This window comes from Populus trichocarpa, chromosome 19 (genome assembly GCF_000002775.5).
Source record: "Populus trichocarpa isolate Nisqually-1 chromosome 19, P.trichocarpa_v4.1, whole genome shotgun sequence".
In the NCBI taxonomy this organism is placed as follows: domain Eukaryota; kingdom Viridiplantae; phylum Streptophyta; class Magnoliopsida; order Malpighiales; family Salicaceae; genus Populus; species Populus trichocarpa.
Window position 1 is genome coordinate 12,105,068 of NC_037303.2, and position 21,006 is coordinate 12,126,073.

The window sequence follows — 21,006 nt, forward strand, 5'->3', positions numbered from 1 at the left end:
TTATTAATTGAACCCATCAAGATTTATTTATCAAAAGTTAAAATAAAGAGTTGCAGAATTCATCTGAAGAAAGGAATTGTGACAGGGCACACAAAAAAGAAAAACAATTTGCATGTTCATCAACTGACGATTATAGGTGTTGGCAAAAGGATGCAACCATGACATACTTGAGCCACACGAATATTAACTCAGCTCTTGTGAGGATGGAGAGTAATTGGAAGGCTACAAGCTGGCATCGGAATAGACATGTATATGATCTTTTCGTCTTTAATCACTTTCTCCCATTTGAATTGTGTTACCACATTATGCATAAAAACAAGAATCGCCAGCCGAGCATATTCTTTTCCAGGGCACATTCGAGGTCCTCCCCCAAAAGGTACAAAACTGTATGGTTCAATGTCCTTCCCTTCAAATCTTGAAGGATCAAATTTCTCTGGATCTGGGAAATATTTGGGATTTTTGTGTGTTGAATGTACACTCCAATGCACCTGCAAAGTACATATGATATCCATGATAAGATACATTATTTCTAACAATCCAAACGTCCAGCTTCATGAATCATAATGAAAATTGAAACTGTATGTTCTGGATATGACATGCTTGAAATCATTTGCGGAATGTTTTGGAAGCTAACAGCTGCCCTGCAAAGCGCGAAGGCTATCCTGGAGATGAGGAAAGGGGTGCTGTAAAATATTATTTTATGTCAACCATGACATACCTTCCATCCCTTGGGAATGGTAAAACCTGCATAAGAGAAGTCAGTTATGGCCTCTCTAAATCCTCCTTGACCAGGCGGAGATAGTCTCATGACCTCGCAAACCACACACCAGGTATATTTCATCTTTTGAATATCATTCCAAGTCAACAACTCTCCTGGAGCTTTCAACTTTTGAATCTCCATTTGTTCTGTGGAGCAGATAGCATGATATATACGATGAGTTCATCAATACCACCAGATGAAATAAAGCGTTTCAGCTAACATAATATATAGCTCCATTGCCTTTTAATCTTATTTGGTGTAAACCAAATTATCGAATCAGAACAGATTGATTCAATATGTTGGTTTCGCATTCTCATTTCAATTCAATTTCGGTAAGAAAAAAAATCATAAAACCATTACAGTTTGATTTGGTTCGGTTCGATTCGGATTTGAGAAGAAATCCCACAAAACCAACTAAATAAACTCTAATTCATGCGGGAGAAAGCGAAAGATTTGAAAGATTAGAAGTAAAGAGAAAAGGAAAGCTAAGAAGAGAGGAAAAAGAGTCGAAGAAGGGAAGAAAAATTAGTGAAGGAATTGATATACAAGTGTTTGTCATAAAACATGAACACTGAACTGACCCGTATGAGAATTTTATATGGAGAAATCACTTATATCTATGGAAAGTTTCACGTGACGGTTGTGTAAGTGATCTTTAGATTTGAGATCACTAAGTTATCTTATATAGAGAATGTTATGCTTTGATCTTGTTACATATTATCTTAATCGAGGTAATGAAGGGGCAGACATTGAGTATAACATGAACTATATGAAAGTATTTGAGTGATCAAAAGAGGATTCATCACCCTAAGGGAATTAAAAAACCTCAATCTAAAAACATGACACAATAAAACGACCTGAGTTTACTCTGGTTAAGCCGCATAACACGTGACTCAAATCATAAAACCGAGATAATCTCATATAAAACAAACCAAAATAAATCATGAAGATTAATTCATAAAAAAAAAAAACACAAATGCTAAAGGATGAAATAGTAAAAAAATGCCAATTAAAAAAGATTAAAAAAAAAACTCGAGTAAACTTGTTTAACATGCGACTTGAGTCATGAGATCAAGATAATCTCATAGAAAGCAAACGAAAAAAAATCATGAAGCCTAATTCCTAATCAACTCAATATTGAATGATGAAATTGAAAAATAAATTATTAATTAAAAAAAGACAACAAAATTAAGTCTACTCATTAAACTCGTGACACGAGTTATGAGACTAAGCTAGCCACGTATAAAGAAAACCATAATAAATTATGAATCTTAATATCCAATAAACTAAATATTGATGTGTGGAATTAGGAAAAGAAATATAGATTTAGAAGAAAAAAAAACACGATTGAAATGAATAATGTTTTGTGAGATGGGGCACAGTAAAAGGACCACCTCTTTTAGTTTATACTATAATAATAAAACAACCTTGGTCTACACGAGTTAACTCGTAAAATACGTAACCCGAGTCATAAGACTGAAATAACCTCATAAAAAGTAAACCAAAATAAATCATGAAGTCTAATTCATTATCAACTCAATATTGAAGGATGAAATTGAAAAATACCAATTAAAAATACAAAAAGAAAACTCGAGTCAACTAGGTTAATCCGCTAAACCTGCGAATCAAGTCATGAGACTAAGATAACCTCATAAAAAACAAACCAAAATAAACTATAAAGTGTAATTCTCAATCAACCCAACGTCAAAAGATGAAATTGAAAACAATATAAAAAAGACAAAAAAAATATCAAGTTAACCCGTTAAACCCATGACACAGGTTATGAGACCGAGCTAACAACTTATAAAGTAAATCACAATAAATTATGAAACTCAATTTTCAATAAATTAAATATTAAAGTATGAAAGAAGAGAAAGAAATATAAATTTAGAAGAAAAAAAAAACCCAAAGCAACAACAAAAAACTATTGAAATGAATAGTATTTTGTGACGTAATAAAGAGTAAAACCATCATCTCTTTTAGTTTATACTACTACATTATGAGATCAAGATAACTTTACAGAAAGCAAATAAAAAAATATAAATAAACTTAATTTTCAATCAACCTAATGTTAAAGAATGTAATTGAAAAAAATCAATTTGATAAAAAAGCCTAGAAAAAAATGATCCAAGTCAACCATGATTAATTTGTTAAACATGTGACATATGTCATGATGTCAAGATAAATTCTTAGAAAATAAATAAAAAAAATTATGAAACCCACTTCAAATAAATTTAATATTGAAGATTAAAATCAAGAAATAACAAAATTAAATCTATGTGACTGATATATAAATCAATTAAAAAAATATAAAAGAATTATGAAATATAATTTTAAAAATAATTTAATATTAAAGGATAAAATTAAAAAAAATAAAATTATTAAAAAAAAAAAAAAAAAATACACGGATGTGAGTATAGTGATTTAAGCAAAAGTGTTTTGTTATTAATAATAATAACCGGTTGGGGAATTTTCGCAAAATGAGAAAGCAAAACAGAACTTTCAAGCAAAATTGTAGACAGAACAAGGCTAATTCAAGGAGACGAACCTTTCAAGACCTTCGTGTAGACATGGGGATTGCCAGCAAGATAGTACATGGCCATTGAGATCGAAGCACTGGTTGTATCATGGCTTCCAAACAGTAAACCAACAACCCTGTCAGCAATCTCCATATCATCCATAGCATTCTCATCTGTCACAAGAAGCATGCGAGTCAGTAAATCAATAAATTCCGGCTCTTTACTCTCTGATATTAGCTCTCTTCTCTCCTTCATAAGCCCAAGAATCTCCTCTCGAATCATATTTCCTCCTTTGATAGCACGGTTGTAAGCTGTACCAGGAAAATTTAAAGGTAATGACAATATTCCTTTAGTAACAAGATTGAAGTGATTTTGAAGCCTGGATACTTGCTCGGGATCCTTGATGTTCATAAACAATCTACAAGCTAGTGAAAATGTGTATGTTTTGGACAATGGAAACACCTTCACTTGTTTGTATGGAAACCAATCTGCCTTCAAGTGATCTTTTGCCATGGAATCCATCACAGGAATGTAATGTTGAAGAGGTTCCGGCTTGAGAAATTCTGGCAGAAATTTTCGCAGTTTAGCAGAATCTTCTTTGTAAGAGTTACTGGCATGCTCAGGGGAGAACAAAACTTTCATAATTGGGTGTGGCAACCAGCCAGTGACACACTTGTTTTCACTCGAGTATAAGAACTTGTTCCCACCGGAACCACAGAACACGGCCATATTGTGCCCAAGAAGGGATGTTTGGAAAACTTCTGGTGAGAATTTACCCACCCTGTCATTTATAAACTTCTCCGGGGTTCCGCATCTGGCAGCCATCATAAAATCCCATGTTTCTCCGATGATCGGCCATCCGGTTTTCCCCGGCGGAAACTTTGAATTCCAGAATTTTCTTTTGTGTAGCAATACGATGAGAGAAAGAGATATGCAGAGGATGGAAAGGTGAAGGAAGCATGGAAAGAGGAGATCCATGTATGAAACACTTAGCTATAACAAGGGTAAGAAGCAAAGGATCGAGAGATGGACTGGTAATACAAATCGAGATAGGCAAGTAAGAGAATGGCTTAATTTAGCCGTCTTGACGTCCTGGAAGTGGAAGAATTCTCAATTCTGTCTAGTAAAATTGGGTTGCTTGAAACCGTGAACAAAATCATTCATCAATTATAAAGTCAAACTTCGTTCTGCAATAACCAAAAATTCTATTATAATTATAACTAAAACTTCGTCTCTTTTTTTTTTTAATGAAACTAACATGATTGTAATAAAGTCCATGTATCATAGGTGTTGTTTGGTAATAATGAATGTATATGTGGGAGCAAAAATGAAAGATGGTATATTATTATTGATACGACCCCTAGCAACATTGAGGAGACTTCTTCTAACATTAATTAGATGGTATGAACATATATTGCGGTGATTAGGCAGTCATTTTAATTTTTTCTTCTAAAAAATATATTATTATTGAATTAACATTAGATGGTATTAACATATATTGTGGTGATTAGGGAGTCATATTCATGTCTAAGTTCAGAAAGAAATATATATAATAATATTATTAAAAAATTATCTCAATTCAATAATTTAAACTGTTAAGTGAGATTTCAAGATATGATTTATATTATTTTTTAATATATTTCTTCAAGTAAAACTTGTATAGACTTATATTATCTTGTATTTAATTTTGATCAAATAAATAAAGTAGGTGATATTCAAACTCATTAAAATGGTTGCTTGGCATCTTTGATCTGCATGAAATAGTCAACGGTTGTCTAGGTGTTTTTACGAGCATTAAAAAGCTGTGAGCGAACGTGAACGGCTTGAGTTCGTGACTGAGAAGCAAAGACCGAGGTAAGGCCGGCGATCTAAACAACATATGACGAAGTACAATGGGCAGCTTGTGCAAGGACCTCACCAGTAAGAGAGGCGTTGATACAGATTAGAATCAGATTGTCTAGAATTTCCCATGTTTCAAAAGCAGGATTGGGAGAGATCGTACTTAGCAACATGTAATTCCTGCGGTGGCTGTTTCAAAAGTAGGATTGGGAGAGATCGTACCAACCAAATATCTTATGGCCTTTCAAGTAAGGGAGCATAGTAGCAGAATTGGGGTTTTCAACACTGCTCCATGGTAACTGGCGATGCCTCATTCACTTTTTCCTGCTGAATCCGGCACTAAACTCTCATCGTCATGGATTACAAGTTGGTCTCCCTGTTGCCGATTAATTCAACCAGAAAATTAGAAAAAACTGGTGGAATATTTCATCGGTGTTAAAAAAAAACTTACATTGATAATTACTATACCGATAAAAATCATCAACGAAAACATGTTATCAACAATATGCTCATGGGGGATTTGTGTTCCATCGATCATCAATTCCATTGGCAACTTTTTTTTTTCACTGAGATCACTAATGGGATATGCACGCAAAAAAAATCAAATTTTACCATTATTTTTCAGCAGGAACTCCATCAACAACTTTGATTACTTGTTCCATCATATTTTCCATCGGAAAGGCGCCTTAATTGCTCTCGTAATATTCTGTTGCCTATTCTGACAGAAGCATCTACAAAATGTTCCAATGAAATATGTCGTCGATGATTCCATTGAAAATTCCAAAACCTGTTGTAACTTTCAGATAAAAAATGACCAAACATTTTCAACGAAAATTAACACCAACGAAATTGACTATTCCATTGGTGATTATGTAGAAGTGTTATGTTTTTCTGGTGAGAAAATCACTCCATGCTGTGTTGGATTGGGAACTTGGTCCATGTTATTTGCTACCTTTAATGGAGTTTAGAACAGTATTGTCTGCAATTATAATCATAAATTTCTTGTCCATCTTTCAACTTGCCTAACATTACTATAACATGTTTTGTCAACTTTGTTTTTATTTTATATTTTTGTTTCAATTCTTTTTATATATGATCATTCTTTTCTACGACACTAATCAAATATAAACAAGGAAACTTTGAATTCTACCAATTTGGAGTTCATAAAGATGATGCCAGAACAGAATGAACAAAATTTTCTCTCATTCAAAATCAAGCTTATGTATTTTAGATGACATGACATTAAGATTAGCTCTCTAGATTAGGAGATATATATAAAAAAGATTGTGTAATTTTGTATTGAAGTGTACAATTACGTTAGTATGCGATCATAAAATTCAATCATCTTTTCTGTGTTCATAGTACTTCTGAATTAACATGGTATAAATATAATCGAACGCTTATACTAAAATATAATCGAACATTCAACTTATTTATTTATTTTATTCAATACTATATGGTTACATAAGTACTGAAGCCATTAACATGGCCTCGTGTATATATATATATATAATCAACACTGGACCATCCTTCCATCTGCAAGGTGAAGGGTGCAGTTCTTGGGAGCCAAGCAGCAGTTGCAAGCAGAATTAAGCTTCTTATCACCGGAGGACTCGCAAGTCATGTAATCCACATCCAAGCAATACAGAGGACAGGCCTTGGCAATCAAGTTACCACCACTGGCTCCGAGTAAAACTACACCTGCTCATAATCAACAGACAAACATCACTCATTTACCATAATTTGGATGTTAATTTGCCCTTATAATAGTTTTACAGAAAAAATTTTCATAGAGTTTTCATCAGAAGAAACACTTTTACTCACCGAAGAACAAGAATTTGCTAGTTGCGAAGGAGGAGAAACAAAAAAAAAATGTTTTGAGATGAGAGCATACCGAGCACAAGAAGAACCACTGCACTGGCGGCAAGTCGTGCACCACCCATATTTCTGCTGAATCTGAACTATGAAGTGTTAGCCCTTAAGAATTTGTAGTGTAAGAAAGTCAAGAATCAACACTACAATGCTCATTTAGCAAAAGTTGATTAGACTTTAAGAGCCAGTGGTAGAAGAAAGTCAAAGTCAGCTGTAATGCTCATTAATTTAGCAAGAGTTACTTAGCCTTTAAGAATTTGTAGTTGAAGAAAGTCAAAGTCAACTATATTGCTCATGTAGCGAACGTTGATTTCAATGTTGATGTCTACAAGATGTGACTTCTGAACCAAAAAATATATATTTGTTATTTTTATTATATCATGAAGAGAGATTGGAAATGGGATCAGGTTTATTGAATGAGTCATGTTTCTAATGAAAGGAAATTGCAGTTTGATATATGGTTTTCAAAATTTGAGGTTAGTATTAATTTTTTTAAAAAAATTACTATGTTAATTTGTTTATTTTATTGAAATTAATGGAAAAAAAAATTTATAGATTTTTATTGCAAGGAAAAATTTGAATGGAATAGAACAAATGATAATGTTGCGAGGAGGGTTTAGAAGAATCACATTGCAACTAGGTAATATCAAAATCAAGATAATTTTTTTTATTTCTAATATTAAAATTTTATTTGTCATTTACTTATAGATAATTTGTTTGTACCATATAGATTATGTGATTTTTAGTATGAGACACAAAGGAAACCTAAAAAATATACAAAAGAAAGTGATCTACCAGGTTGGAATGACATGGCGGTTTGGAAGGATTTTAAGCCGCCATACATCTCGGAGACTATATGAGTGGAATAAATTCAGCACGTGACGTCCGAGCGTTTCACGTGATAGTCATAGTCCGGCACGAGGAATCGGAGCCGATAAATTCACGGTTCCGTTACCACCCACATTGGTCACTCTGTTTCGTTCGTTTCGCATGCAAAACCGATGATAAGATTTTTTTTAATTACATCCATTTTTTTAATTAGTTGTTTTTTATAAATATATTTAACTGACAATATTTTTATCTTGCTGACTATGGCTTTTGGATATGAGCCAAGTCTAATGAAGCTTTTTGTGGAAACGCACATACGGAGTGATGACCATCAAAAAGGGGTACAACAGTTCGTCGATAGCCGAGCTCAACACTTTGTGGTATGTTGGTTTTCAATCATTTTTTTCTTAAGTTATTATTTACTTGAATTTGATTATTTTATTTTTTATTTTCAGGAGACATATAGCAGTCGGATGAAGGAGAGATATGTGGACAATCATTTGACCCACCCAAATATCGGACTGGATTTGTAGTTGGAGGCAGCATCGTCCGGTGGAACCGATAAAAATTAATTGTACGGGCTCTCTAACACTACGGCCGAGAACTTGCGGACGACCCATAGTGTTTCAACCGTTGGGTGCTCGCAATCGGTCCTGAGCACTCAATTTCCGGAGTTTGCGGCCTTTTACATCAAGGAATACAAGAACATACGACTCATCTCAATGAAAAATATAAACGACTCTCTGCAGATTATGAAGAACTCCGCCGAATGGTCATGGATATAAGATCATAGATGGGTGGTATATGTGCACCCCTTTATTGGCCTCACGATCCCAGAAACGACCAGTCTCTTCCTCCTTCTCTAGCGTCGTCTCTAGTCTAGTTTCATTGTATTTGAATGTATAAATTTGTAATAAATATTTTATTTTTATATTAAAATAATTAATATTTAAATATTTAAATTTTATATTAATTTAATTTTTTAATTATTTTCTATTTATTTTTAATAGATTTTTTTAAAAAAAAATTATCTTCGTTAATGGAGAATTTTGGCAGGAAAAAGTCATTCCCCAAGTCCACTAAACCAAAATCTGCCTGTAAATTCCACATCATTCTCCTCTTGCCCTCCACGGATAGTTTAATAACTGGGCAATCCTCCTCGTCACAGTCATCCTCAGATATGAATCATGTGATATAATTAATTTGTAATATTTCTTTCAAAAATCTACAACTATATGAATTTAAAATACGTTTTACATATATGCATATTTTTTTAATTTATTTCAATCAATAAAAATTTTAAAAGTATTTAATTTCATAGAAATCTTGAATAGGTATCTTTAAATTGGACATGTTTAATATAAATGAGTTTTAGCTAATAAGAAAATAATTTAAATTTTCTATAGGTTATAAAAAATGATTAAGGTTCTGAGTTTATTAGGTCAATCATAAAAAATATTATTTTATTTTTAAAAAATAAAATGTTATTGTTTTAGATAAAAATTAAAATAAATTAATTATACTTTCACCTGACAAGTTATTATATCCATCACTATCATAACTTAAGTTTAATAACTATGGTTGCTATTGTTGAATAATAATAATAATAATAATAATAATAATAATAAGAAAAAGAAGAAGAAGAAGAAGAAAAGCGACCGAGAAATTATTATAGTTTGATGAAATGACTTCTAATTCAAAAAACCTTTTCAACTAGTTATTGTATAAGTTTATCTTTCCACAACAATTATTTTTAATATTTTATACAGGGTTTTATTGATTATTTTATTTTTTTAGCACAATAAAAATACCTATTTATCCTTATAATATAAAAAAATATGTTGTTTTTTACTTAAGTGCATTGTGGTCTTTTTATTTTTTTAAAACAATTAAATTACTTATATGCCCTTAATACATAATCAACATAACTCTTTTATAAGGGCTTTTTCATCTTTTTACCATGTTTTTTTGTAATATCATGTTAGTTCCGGAGCATTGTTGTATTTTAATAAATATTAAATATTTTAAATTAAAAGAAAACATGGTAATACGTGTGTTGCACGCTTCAACAAGTAGGCACCGCGTGCACGACCTCCCAACCATCAAACACTATCTTCACCAATGGTATTGGAATCTTCACGGCGCTCCCTACACGATGAGGTGGTGTGCGTGTTCCAAGATTCCTAGTGATTTGGCATTTGTGGCCATTTTTTTTCTCTCTTTCTCATTCTAGATTTTCTCGACAGCCCTTAAAAGTTCCAAATTATCCCTTTAATTTGTTAATTCTTCAGATTTAGGTTCTGTTCTTTTATTATAATTTTTTATCTTGAATAAATTATAAAATTGGTATACTTTTTTAATTTTATTCCTCTAAATTTTTTTCATCTTTCAAATTTAATTCTCACTCTTTTTATTGTTATTTTTTTGTTTGAAATCATTTTTTAAATTGATTTTGTTTTAGAGTTTTGCTTTATTACTTTTTAGAGTTTGTCATCTATGGATTAGTCATAGGTTCATGATTAGGATCATGGGTTTCGAAGCTTAACATAAGTTGATTTTTTTTTTTCTAAATTGATTTATTTCAATTTCATCCTTCAACATTTAACTTTTTAGAAATTGGTCTCCGTATCTTTTTTTTTCCTTTTCTTTATATTTGGTTATCATGATCATGTGCCCATGATTATTGGGTTTATAGGTTGACTCGGGTTAACTCATATTTTTTCTCGTTGCTTTTTCAAATTAATTTTTTTCTTTCAATATTGAATTGTTCGATAATCGAGCTTCATGATTTTATTCAATTTATTTTTAAACGTGGTCACTCTGGTATCAGGACTTGGTCAGAGAATTTGCATCTTGACCTGTTTGAGTTCGGATCAATTTTTTCCATCTTTTTATTAATTATATTTTTTTTCTTAATTTTTGTCCTTTAACGTTTTATTCGCTAGAGATTGAACTTCATCTTTTTTCTTTTTATTTTTCTTTCTATGAATTTATCATGTTCTTATTTGATTTATTAAGAAATGGTTTTCAAGCTTTTTTTCCTGTGTTTTTTTCCATGAGATTGTCTCAATTTTATATCAATGGTTGTGAGATTTGCAAGTGAACCCAGTTTTTTTTTTTTTTGCCCTTCAACATTAATTCATGGATGCTTGAGTTGGGTTATTTTTACTTTTTTGTGTTATTTTTTTGTCTATTTATTTATTGTTGTTGTATTTTTTAATTATATTATTTAAATTATTGTTTAAACAATAACTCGGGTCTAAAATTTTTTTTCTCATCATTCTGTTTTTTACATCAAAAAAGATATTGGCCGGCTCCTGGCAGAGCACGCCACAAATCTAGTATTGACTAAGGAAAAAGGCTAATTAACTGATACCTTTAATTATGGAGAAAATCTCTCTCTCACCCTCAAAAATTTCCAAGAAACCAAGTGCCATTTTTTCCCTATTCTGGAAGAGGGTTCGTGGAAAGAATTCTTCATCAATTTCTTTCTTTCTTCAGGTATTTATGTTATTGAGTTTTTTCTTTACGTACGTATTTCCATGATTTCTTTACCCTTGTTGCATTTGAGAGTAAATGTGCATGCACATGTAACATTGGTGCTTTTTTTGTAAACTTTTGAATATTTATGAGCCACATATTGATTTCTTCAAAAAAAAAAATTCACCGTGCTCTGAAAAGTTAATTGTATCAGTTGATTGCTTGTTCTTCCATATTTGGAATTTCTCAAAAGCTTACAAGCTTACAGGTTCAAATCAAAACAAACACAAATTTCACTGTATTTGACAATCTTTATCCGGCTTCACAATTTCTATATTCATCATGTAGGATCTGTCTTCTTCTGTACAGTCACTTCACACCCTTAGGCCTAAATGATATATGTGTTTTTTTTCTTTCTTAAGTTACAGAATTGCTCATTTTAGGTTCAATTATTGTTGATTTCTTTGACAGCTCTTGGTGGCTGATATTGCATAATGGCATTGGAGTCTCCCTAAGCAGATCTTCTAAGGCTGTGTATATAGTTAGATCAGCTTTCTATAAGGACACTGTTTGAATAACATCAAATGGGAAAAATCAAATAAGAAAGCACTTGGTCCCATTAATCTTACTGAAAAGGATGGTAGGCAAAGCTATCTGAATTATAGAGTTTAGCTCACTCACAAAGTCTTTTGAACCTGTCATGATTATAATGTCCTTTAAATTCCCTGAAAATTTTGCTCCCAGCATTGTTATTTTGTCTTCAGAAATCTTGTTTAGCTATTTTAGCTTGCAGAGTGTTTCAATGAATGTACTATCATCAGATTAGTTGTTTTGTGTTTTTCTTCGTACTTGGTTTTCTGCAATTTGATGGTTCTGTAAGTCAGCTTGAAGATCTGCTCTGGTTTACTTCTGTGAGCAGGATTCTTCCTTTTCTTCTAATAGGGTACCTGCTATAAGTGCTTGAAAACTTGTTTTCTCATGGAGTTGTTCTTTCTAGTTGAGGTTGCATTGCTACCATGGATTCCATGAGAGGTCATGAAGGGATTCAGATGCTACTAACTGCAGAACAGGAGGCCCAACAAATTGTTACTGCTGCTAGAAACTGTAAGAACTGAACACTCTCCTTGTTTTTTGCTTTATTACATTATATTTTGTAGATCTTTTTCCAATAAATCTAAATCGTTTGTAACCAACAAAAATCTCAAATTGGTTTCCAGTGAAGACAACAAGGTTAAGGCAAGCTAAAGAAGAAGCCGAGAAAGATGCTGGCCATTATCGCTCCAACCTGGAATCTGAGTACCAAAAGAGAGTTGGTGAGGTATGGTTAGCTATCTCCTCAGCTACATCTATTTTCAGTCTCGCATCTGTTGCCAACAGAAACTATAAAGAATCCAAAAAACAGCATTTTCATCAACATAGCTGTAATTATCTAGCTTGAATTACAATTTCTTTATTAACTTTATTTGGTTTTTCAAATCCATTTAGACAAGTGGGAACTCTGGCTTCACCGCGGAACGGCTTGAAGAGGAAACTGACGTAAAGATTCGAAACCTGAAGAAGTCAGCCTCTAAGGTCCAGTCAGATATTGTTGACATGCTCATCAAGTACACCACAGCCGCAAAGTATTGATGCTTGAAGGTTACTGTGGAGCTTTAATTGTGATTTGTGAGGGCTATATCCTTTCTGTTCAAGTGTTTCTTTCTCTTTAGCAAATCTAGCATCCATATCCATGAAGTTGAATTCGTTTTTATTCACTTCGAGTTTGAATAGTTAAGATTGTGGCAATAACTGGGTGTCTTTTAATCACACCAGCGGTGTTAAACGAGATTTACCATGAAAAAATCTATTTTTTTGGACATATGATATGTTTTGAGCCATCTGGGCCATTGCTAGGACAGCACCAGGCAAGTAAATCCAATGTTAAACAGCCACTGACTGTTCTATATTGTTTCTTGTTATTCAGTCACAGCCCACAGGTTAAGAGAGAATTAGAAGAGTAGCCTGCAGCAAAGAAGAAGCATAGCTGGCCAACTATATCTAATAAGAGTTGCTCTTCTTTTATTTTCAGTTTTCCATTTAAGCATGTTTTTGGTCATCACCAATGTCATTTGAGGAATAATTATTTTGAATGTTTTGATGTTCTTTCTAAATGAATCTGGATGCGGAAATCAGTCTGTAAGAGTTTTGAATGCCGCGAATATGACATTCAGGAATTTGAAGTGGGAAAATTGAGAGAAATTAGGAGGAAGTTGCTCATCCCTAAAGCTGATGAAAAATGGAATCCTGGAAATGCATAACACAATCGTTTTGCAAACTACATTTACCATCAACATTTTATAGCATTTAAACGAGTAGCCTTGCAGATAGGAACTAGACTAGCTATTTGCTCAGCTCACCTTTTTTTTAAAAAAAAATAAAAAAATAAACTGAATTCGGTTGGTTTTTGATTCGTGAAAGTTAGTTTCATATCTACCTGCAAGTTTTCACGTTTATTTTTTCAACCAACCATGGTGAAATATTTTGTTCTCCGTACAGAGAGTGCCTTGGAAAACTGGAACGAACATTTAAAATCGTAAGGGAGTTGGCTTCTAATGCGATGATGATTTAAGCTGCTCTTGAAACATGAAAAACAGATTTGAAGTTTTGGAGACTTTCTTCCACACATTCTCATTTCGTATAACTGATTTCGCAGACAGGTTTCAGAATTAAGATAGGCTGAAGCTTTAATGTATAGCTTCAATGTATTTGCCTTAAAAAAATCATCAATTATGTTTTTCTAGCTTCTTTTGAGAAAAATTAAAAAAAATAAAAAAAAACAATATTTTGATATATTTTCAAACAACAATTAATTTTAAAAACCTCCTGAAACTCGAAAAAAAAAAAAAAACCTTAAGTAACTACCATATGCTAGCATCACGTTACCTTTCCCATGAAAAGACCATCAGTGTCTTCTTTAGAATCAAATGAAAAATCTTGAACAAATTGTGCATTTGTATGTCAAATTATTTACAGTAAAGCGCGAAAGCAACATCTTCTGGGTGAAATCTGACTGCAGGCATTGAGACAACAGTTTATAGCGTGATTAAAGTTTTGCATCCCAGGTTAAATTTGCCAGTAGAGAATCCCCACAGCATCTGATTATTGCATCAGTCAAGCATCGAGAGGCCATCTAGCAGGTATACTGACACTTTGACCAATCAGATCACTTGAATCGCAGCGAGGGAAAGCCAACTACCCATACGAACGGTGCGCCAAAATGAAGAAATATACAAGTTGGCACCTGGCCCTCTCCCCACTTTTAAAGCACTCTATGCAGGTGGAAAACTTCACCCTGATCCCCATTAAAGGACCTTCTCTCCAAGCAGCAAACTGTTAGCTGTCTGAGCAACCTCTCCAGATGTGATCGCAAGCAGCTTTGTGAATCCTTCACGTTGGGATCTGTTAATAAAATCATGGCGTTTACAGCATCAGCCACAATCTCACGCTGTGAATCCTCAAGAAGATACCCAGCTGAGCACTTTTGTGGCTGTTCATATGCCAGTAAGGCTACGCAATCCTGCAAAAGCATGGGAATATCAGACATTTAGCAACTGACTCGCTACCATGAGACAGAAGACATCATTAGACATTAGGGAGATGGGCACAATTTTCTTTCCTCTCTCATTATGTGAGAAGAAGTAAAATATTCCCAGACAAAAACAAAACAAAAAATAGAGAGTGCATGAAAGAAAGTTTGAGTACCCGAACTAGATCATCAAACGGGGGCAGCTTAAAGAACTTTGCTAATTCAATCCTTCCATACGTGACAGCATCCCCTAGTGCCCCAACCTACATCCATTAAATAAGTTTTCATGACTAGATATTCAGTTAAGTACTCAAAAGTCATGATTTCCTGATCATGCAGTAGAACAGTTGACAATTACCATGGAGAAACTAATCATGAGCTATACAAGGAAGACTAATTGACAACAGCATGCATGTACAGACTGCCATGCAAATAAGCAATTCATTATTATTATTTTTTTTTAAAAGCCAGAATCAAGTTTCTAGATATGCTGAAGCAACTTTCAGAAAATAACTTGCAGCAAGTCCATATTCATCACCACGAATTAAAGATTTCCTTTATTGGAGAAAAAAAAGTGACTAAAGCAAGCTAAACAGGGAAAAAAACATATACCCGGACTAATTCAATAAATTTTTGACTGTGAAGCAAAAAGCAAGCGGCTGATTTTTCATCCTGCACAAGAAAAACCCTGTCACAGCTCACATTATTTAAGATATTGATCACATCAAGCATTAAGAGTGGAAAAGCTGATCATCATCAATTTTGTTAAATTCTAGGTGAAAGAAAACAAAACTTTGAACTCACAATTAAATTTATTGCTTGATGACGATTGAACATCCTAATTTTAAACATGTGTTGACAAAAATGAGAACAAATGCAGGTTCATATACATGGACTCGTAATAATGATGTCACTTTCATCTGGTATCTAGCACCAACAATCCAATTTAACAATTTTGTTAAAGAAAAGAAATAAAGGTAGCTTTAAAGTTCATGATGTGACTTTTATTCTCAAGAACTACCAATTTAATTGGAAACACTTTAGTCCTCAAGAAACAAACCAGATGAGGAGACCTTGCTGCTATTTTGGCAACAGTTGTGTGAAATTCCCTCAGTAATCTACAGATGGTCACAAGATACAAAAACAGAGGACAAATCATAGTACGGTCCACCAATCACGAGGGAAATATCAACTCATCTAGCATCCATTCAGGAAGAAAGTCATACAATGCTTCTATGTAATTGCCAAACAGGCAACAATAACACACAAAGTTGTGATATGGGAGGACAGGGGAGGGTGGGTAGACTAGTGAAGAGAGGGTCCTAAACTGTTCCAAAAACAAATTTGACTCAAGGTTGATAGGCCCCATCCTTCCCTACTGGGGACAGTGCTCTTCCGATCTAACTCCAAACCCAACTGGAGGTGATGAACCATGCAACAATTATGACACAGTTGCAAGCCAAGCTGTCAAAAAGGTATCGTGGGCCAGTATCTAACAGGATAATAACAATTATGACACAGCTGCGAGCCAAGCTGTCACAAAGGTGTCGTGACTGTCCCTATTTAACAGGATAATACAATCTAAATGTACCAAATCATGGTAGTAGTAGTAGTAGTAGTAGTAAAAAATGGGTCATCTAGATGATTATTTGAAGCAGGAATTAGATTAAGAGGTGTGTACACGCTTAATGGTTGTTGGTACATATATTGATTACAGAAAAATCACAATGAAACCTTGAATGTCAAAGTCTTCTACATATTATGTACCAAGTAAATAAAAACATGAGACTAAAAACAGCAACTGCACTGTAGATGGTGTTCACCTGCATTATCTGGGGATACCAATCACGAAGATTACTGAGTGCAGCGTCAATCTCACCATTTCTGATTAGCTTCAATGGAGAAAAAAGTCATCAAAAACAAATCTCATATTCAAAAAGAAGAAAATAAACAATAAATAAAAATAATTCAAATAGCATAGAAATATTACAAGCATCAATACAGATTGAAGAATGTGAATACTAATAGCCAGAAGAATGATGATCATGACAGTTCAACTAATTCACAAAAGACACCATATGGGATGTAATCTAACATATCAGATCTTCTCAAACTTAATTATGACCACCATAGCAGAGTATATGACTACCAACTTAATCCTTCAACATTTTTGTACAAGTGGCTGATCTCAAGACTCAAACCTACAATGTTGTGGGTGCAAGCCGAATACTTTTAGAATTGCACCAAGCAATCATCCCTAAGTTTTCCACTGTACACCCATGGAATATATTATCCAAATAAGTACAACTTCTGTACTATAAAAGCCTGATTAAGTTATTAATAGGCTGTTACCAGCATCCATCACTACACATCTCTCTCGGTCATTACATTACCTGCACATGAAACACACACAAATCTACTCCTCCTGAATAACAAGGCTAAATTAACACATAGGCATTGCATTCACTGAAGCTGCTCACCCTGCAGATCCTACCCCAACTAAGCTTAGCACCATTCTGCAATGCTTGTGCATTTCAGAAACACTTCTTTAACCAATATATTCCTAAAAGAATTTAAAAGGGTGGACCAACAAAGATGGGATGCACATTAGAGAATCATTGAGAAAACAAGTGGCGCCCAGTGAACTCATAAAATGATATGGGAATGAATGCATCATTCAGGGGTTCATAAGCCCTATCACCACTAGATATCAATACATCGAATCCAAGGGAAGCTCTAAAGACGCTGATGAGCTTTTAACCAAAAAAAAGACAGGAACCTCCAAGTATTACACACAGAAACACATATTCCGTACAACAAAGGGTTTACTAGCATCTTACTCGTACATAACACCACTTACATTTATCATATACACTATGCCTAAAACTCAATGCCCGCCAATGTGAACTATTAATTGAATATAAACACCCATCACCAACAATTTCATACCTGTCGAAGAGTTTTTCTGTGTGTTAAAGCATATGCAATGTCCTGTTCACCAGAACCATTTTCTTGAGCTATACATATCGGAGGGATAGTACTTTGACTAGCCACATCAAAAGCATTGAGTGTCTCTTCATAGCCATAGTGTAATAAGTAGGAGCGAACAAGTCTGCCCATGCAATACAAACTAATATTAACTGAAGTATACAGAAATAATGATGATTAATGATAGCTGACTTGCAAGATCAAGTACTGTTATTTAAATTAGCAAGTTTACTATTATTTCTAAATACACCAAAGGGCTTTTTCATACTTCTAAAACCTCTTTTTTGTTGTTTTATAAGATTTTAAACCAAGACCTACTGCAGCCCTGCCCCATCACAAAACCCAAGGTGAAAAATTTCAGATGAACAAGATTAAATATTGGAAGAAGAGAAAGAGGAGCTGAAGAAAACAAGAGATAAAAAAGAGGAACAGCTTGCCTTGATCCATTCTTTATTTTTACTATAAATTTCCACCCGACTCTTCCGTTGTTGAGGTGCAGACATCATATTATAGGTAAATGTAGTTTCAATTACGGGGATATTGCAAGTTACACTGACTCAAAGCAGAAACTAATTTATATAAAAGAGACTCAAATCTAACATAGACTTACCCATAACTAATATTTGGCGGTAAAGATATTTTGTCAACTGTCGATTTTTGCTTCATAGCTTCTTGTCTTTCATATTCCTAAGCAAGGATACAAAGAAAAACATAAGGAAGCATCAATAATAACAAGAACTTGTGTAAATTTGTTAAATCTGTAGTTGCTGTTTTAGAAAAAAAGTTTCAGACAACTAAACCAGGTGATAAGGAAACCATTCACCAAGAGAATTATAAAGCAAACCCAAAGTGAAAAAATCTATGACTATCGAATCATATCACTTCTTGGAAAGTGAAGGTTGTCCATTAAACTTTATTTCCTTCCATACAAAACAACTTGACCTTCCCAAGCTCGAGCAATGACCTTGCACAGAGAAGAAGATTTTTGCAAACCCACTTAACCAAAAATAGAAAGTCCATAAGAAAGAATCAAAAGAATAGATATCTTGCCTTAAGATCAAAGGCAAATTCTCTCTGCCCAAAGTTGACTTCAATCCTGCCAGGTTAACAAGCAACTGAAGGTATCAGATCCTCTAGCATCATGATAAAACTAGCAAAATTAGCAAAAGAAAAGGAAAAATATTAAAATATAGTTTGAATTCGTTTTTCCATATATCTAAATAATTAATTACAGGTCATTTGCTGTAAAGCATGCGACCAAAATGGATTATATGAGTGATCAGAACCTTGGATAAGCTAGAACCTTAATCACCGTAGAGACAAAATTTTCTAGATGGCAATACAATGTATCTCTATGATCTTGGTAGCAAAAGTTCAACTAAAAGCCATAGTAGCCACAGGATAGTCTACCACATCTGCATATTTTAAATCTAGCACAAGAATTGACAAGCAAACTGTCTCAGAATAATAGTTAAATATTGTAACTAGTTGAGGGAGGTGCCACATACTCCTCATTCTGGCTGTGAACAGCAACAGTAGGAAACAACGGACCCTTTATCTCCTTGTACACTCCACCAACTACCGCTCCATTTTTACTGATATCAGCACAAAGAGAACTTGTAATAATGAGTAGCATAGTAACAGAAGAAGAGTTCAGAAAATAGACTTATTAATTACTCAGTGTCCACATGCAACAGGAGTTTGATATCAACAACACAAACCAACCAAAGTGAGCAACTTCCTTACGTGAAAAAGAATTCCTGTGAAGCATAGTTGATACCAGCACCAACTGTATCATTGGTCGTGAACGTTGGGCCAAATGTCTCTCCCTTCCCATGTCCGCTATAAAGATTCCCATCATCCCCGTGATATCCACAGCTGTTTGTTTCCCAGCTGCTCAACCAAACAAAAATTTGAAAGAAACAACTGGTGAATCGCAGCATTATTATAGTTAACAACTCATTGCAATTCAAACTTGCATACAGTGCACAAGAACAAAAACCCACATTTCCAATCAAGAACTTCTGCCTATTATACCTTCAAAAGAACATTTAAAGTATAAAACACCCTTTTTTTTACCTTCTTTTAAATTTTCTCATGAACCAAAAGTATTTAATAAATAAATACTTAATATCGAACTTTTTAATCGCTCCAAAATGTTAAATCTTATAAACCTAATCCATTACCTCCCGTGATTAGCAACTAAAATTCTCTCAAGAGCCAGAGAAAAAACCCTAATTGCATTTCTTACTAACTCTACATTACAAATAACAAAACAAATTACTTAAAAAAAGAAAGAAAGAAAGAAAAGCCTTGCCCAGGTTGTCTCCTCATCTTGAAACCCTGACTAGTAAAACCAATAGCAATCTGTCCTTTAGCACCAGCATTCTTTACAAAAATCTCAAAATAATAAACAAGTCGTTTATCCGGCACCGGTTTATCGGCTTGAATAACACCAACATCATGACCATGAAGATTCACACTTGGGTATTTAACACTCAATTTATCAGTCGATACAACAAGAAACCCTCCAGAGCTGTTCAACGTGTTTAACTCCTTTGGTTCAAGCTCTGTTTCTCCACCAATTGGTGATGAGTATTGCCGTGCTACGTCTATGAAGTAGGAGCCTGGATCTTGATTGATGCCGTTCTTGGAATTCGAATTGATGGCGGTGCTGTTGGTGGAGCTCATATTTTAGGGTTTGGTTAATGGAACATCGAAGAATTGGAATTGAATTGGGATTCCGTTTGAGGAATTTGGAGATGGAGTTTGTTAAAAGAAATGAAGTGGGGTCCTTTAACAGTGAAGAGAGAGAGACTGTCAGGCTCGGTAGTTCGGGGAATCGGGGGAGGACTTATAAGATCTACGTAATCTTCTAAACGATTTCGTTTTTATTTTTTAAAAAAATATTTTTAAAATCAAAACATTAAAATAATTTAAAATTATAAAATAAAATAAATTTAAATTTTTACAAAAATATTTTAAACAAACAAACTGATTTTTATCTTATATTTCAAATTCAAATTCCAAACACTAACCATAAACCTAATTTAAACGTAGCTAAATCTCAATCTTAAATGTAAACTCTAAACCTAATTAAACTCCAAATCTCAAATATCAAACGCAAACTCCAAACCTAACCTTGACTAAACTCT

At 33.6% G+C, this 21,006-nt stretch overlaps 4 protein-coding genes across 5 annotated transcripts; 1 reads left to right on the forward strand and 3 right to left on the reverse strand.

The window, feature by feature from the left end:
- On the reverse strand, nucleotides 1–4,508 carry LOC7467407 (beta-amyrin 28-monooxygenase). The gene is made up of 3 exons (XM_002325939.3): nucleotides 3,309–4,508; nucleotides 719–906; nucleotides 1–488 (listed from the first exon to the last, which is right to left on the reverse strand). Exons 1-3 carry the CDS (start codon nucleotides 4,255–4,257, stop codon nucleotides 189–191), a joined length of 1,437 nt encoding a protein of 478 aa, XP_002325975.3. The 5' UTR covers nucleotides 4,258–4,508; the 3' UTR covers nucleotides 1–188.
- Nucleotides 4,509–6,531: 2,023 nt separating this feature from the next.
- On the reverse strand, nucleotides 6,532–7,180 carry LOC7467408 (proteinase inhibitor type-2). The gene is made up of 2 exons (XM_002325940.4): nucleotides 7,013–7,180; nucleotides 6,532–6,819 (listed from the first exon to the last, which is right to left on the reverse strand). The coding sequence occupies exons 1-2, from the start codon at nucleotides 7,059–7,061 to the stop codon at nucleotides 6,632–6,634; spliced, it is 237 nt and encodes a 78-aa protein (XP_002325976.1). The 5' UTR covers nucleotides 7,062–7,180; the 3' UTR covers nucleotides 6,532–6,631.
- Nucleotides 7,181–11,188: 4,008 nt separating this feature from the next.
- LOC7467409 (V-type proton ATPase subunit G3) lies at nucleotides 11,189–13,477 on the forward strand. Of its 2 annotated transcripts, none has more exons than XM_002325503.4 (5): nucleotides 11,189–11,319; nucleotides 12,296–12,402; nucleotides 12,516–12,616; nucleotides 12,784–12,963; nucleotides 13,262–13,477. In XM_002325503.4, the coding sequence occupies exons 2-4, from the start codon at nucleotides 12,315–12,317 to the stop codon at nucleotides 12,925–12,927; spliced, it is 333 nt and encodes a 110-aa protein (XP_002325539.1). In that variant the 5' UTR covers nucleotides 11,189–11,319; nucleotides 12,296–12,314; the 3' UTR covers nucleotides 12,928–12,963; nucleotides 13,262–13,477. The 2 variants fall into 2 exon arrangements, with proteins under 2 accessions (XP_002325539.1, XP_024447138.1); XM_024591370.2 differs by lacking the exon at nucleotides 11,189–11,319 and adding an exon at nucleotides 11,378–11,566.
- A 744-nt stretch (nucleotides 13,478–14,221) lies between these two features.
- Nucleotides 14,222–20,693, reverse strand: LOC7475787 (ran-binding protein M homolog). Its single transcript, XM_024591527.2, has 10 exons — nucleotides 20,169–20,693; nucleotides 19,598–19,744; nucleotides 19,360–19,446; nucleotides 18,902–18,947; nucleotides 18,462–18,538; nucleotides 17,813–17,975; nucleotides 16,687–16,755; nucleotides 15,476–15,535; nucleotides 15,040–15,126; nucleotides 14,222–14,854 (listed from the first exon to the last, which is right to left on the reverse strand). Exons 1-10 carry the CDS (start codon nucleotides 20,540–20,542, stop codon nucleotides 14,597–14,599), a joined length of 1,368 nt encoding a protein of 455 aa, XP_024447295.1. The 5' UTR covers nucleotides 20,543–20,693; the 3' UTR covers nucleotides 14,222–14,596.
- Nucleotides 20,694–21,006: the final 313 nt, after the last annotated feature.

What these genes read in the sequence shown, in the direction of transcription:
- LOC7467409 (XM_002325503.4), top strand. Translation starts at nt 12,315, where the DNA reads ATGGATTCCATGAGAGGTCATGAAGGGATTCAGATGCTACTAACTGCA. An exon ending in TGTTACTGCTGCTAGAAACT is followed by an intron (nt 12,403 to 12,515) that starts GTAAGAACTGAA and finishes ATTGGTTTCCAG; the next exon opens with TGAAGACAACAAGGTTAAGG. An exon ending in ACCAAAAGAGAGTTGGTGAG is followed by an intron (nt 12,617 to 12,783) that starts GTATGGTTAGCT and finishes AAATCCATTTAG; the next exon opens with ACAAGTGGGAACTCTGGCTT.
- LOC7467408 (XM_002325940.4), bottom strand. Translation starts at nt 7,061, where the DNA reads ATGGGTGGTGCACGACTTGCCGCCAGTGCAGTGGTTCTTCTTGTGCTC. An exon ending in AGTGGTTCTTCTTGTGCTCG is followed by an intron (nt 6,820 to 7,012) that starts GTATGCTCTCAT and finishes GATTATGAGCAG; the next exon opens with GTGTAGTTTTACTCGGAGCC.
- LOC7467407 (XM_002325939.3), bottom strand. Translation starts at nt 4,257, where the DNA reads ATGGATCTCCTCTTTCCATGCTTCCTTCACCTTTCCATCCTCTGCATA. An exon ending in CTACACGAAGGTCTTGAAAG is followed by an intron (nt 907 to 3,308) that starts GTTCGTCTCCTT and finishes TCTGCTCCACAG; the next exon opens with AACAAATGGAGATTCAAAAG. An exon ending in CCATTCCCAAGGGATGGAAG is followed by an intron (nt 489 to 718) that starts GTATGTCATGGT and finishes TGTACTTTGCAG; the next exon opens with GTGCATTGGAGTGTACATTC.
- LOC7475787 (XM_024591527.2), bottom strand. Translation starts at nt 20,542, where the DNA reads ATGAGCTCCACCAACAGCACCGCCATCAATTCGAATTCCAAGAACGGC. An exon ending in AATTTGCCTTTGATCTTAAG is followed by an intron (nt 18,539 to 18,901) that starts GCAAGATATCTA and finishes ATCCTTGCTTAG; the next exon opens with GAATATGAAAGACAAGAAGC. An exon ending in CGTTTGATGATCTAGTTCGG is followed by an intron (nt 14,855 to 15,039) that starts GTACTCAAACTT and finishes ATGCTTTTGCAG; the next exon opens with GATTGCGTAGCCTTACTGGC.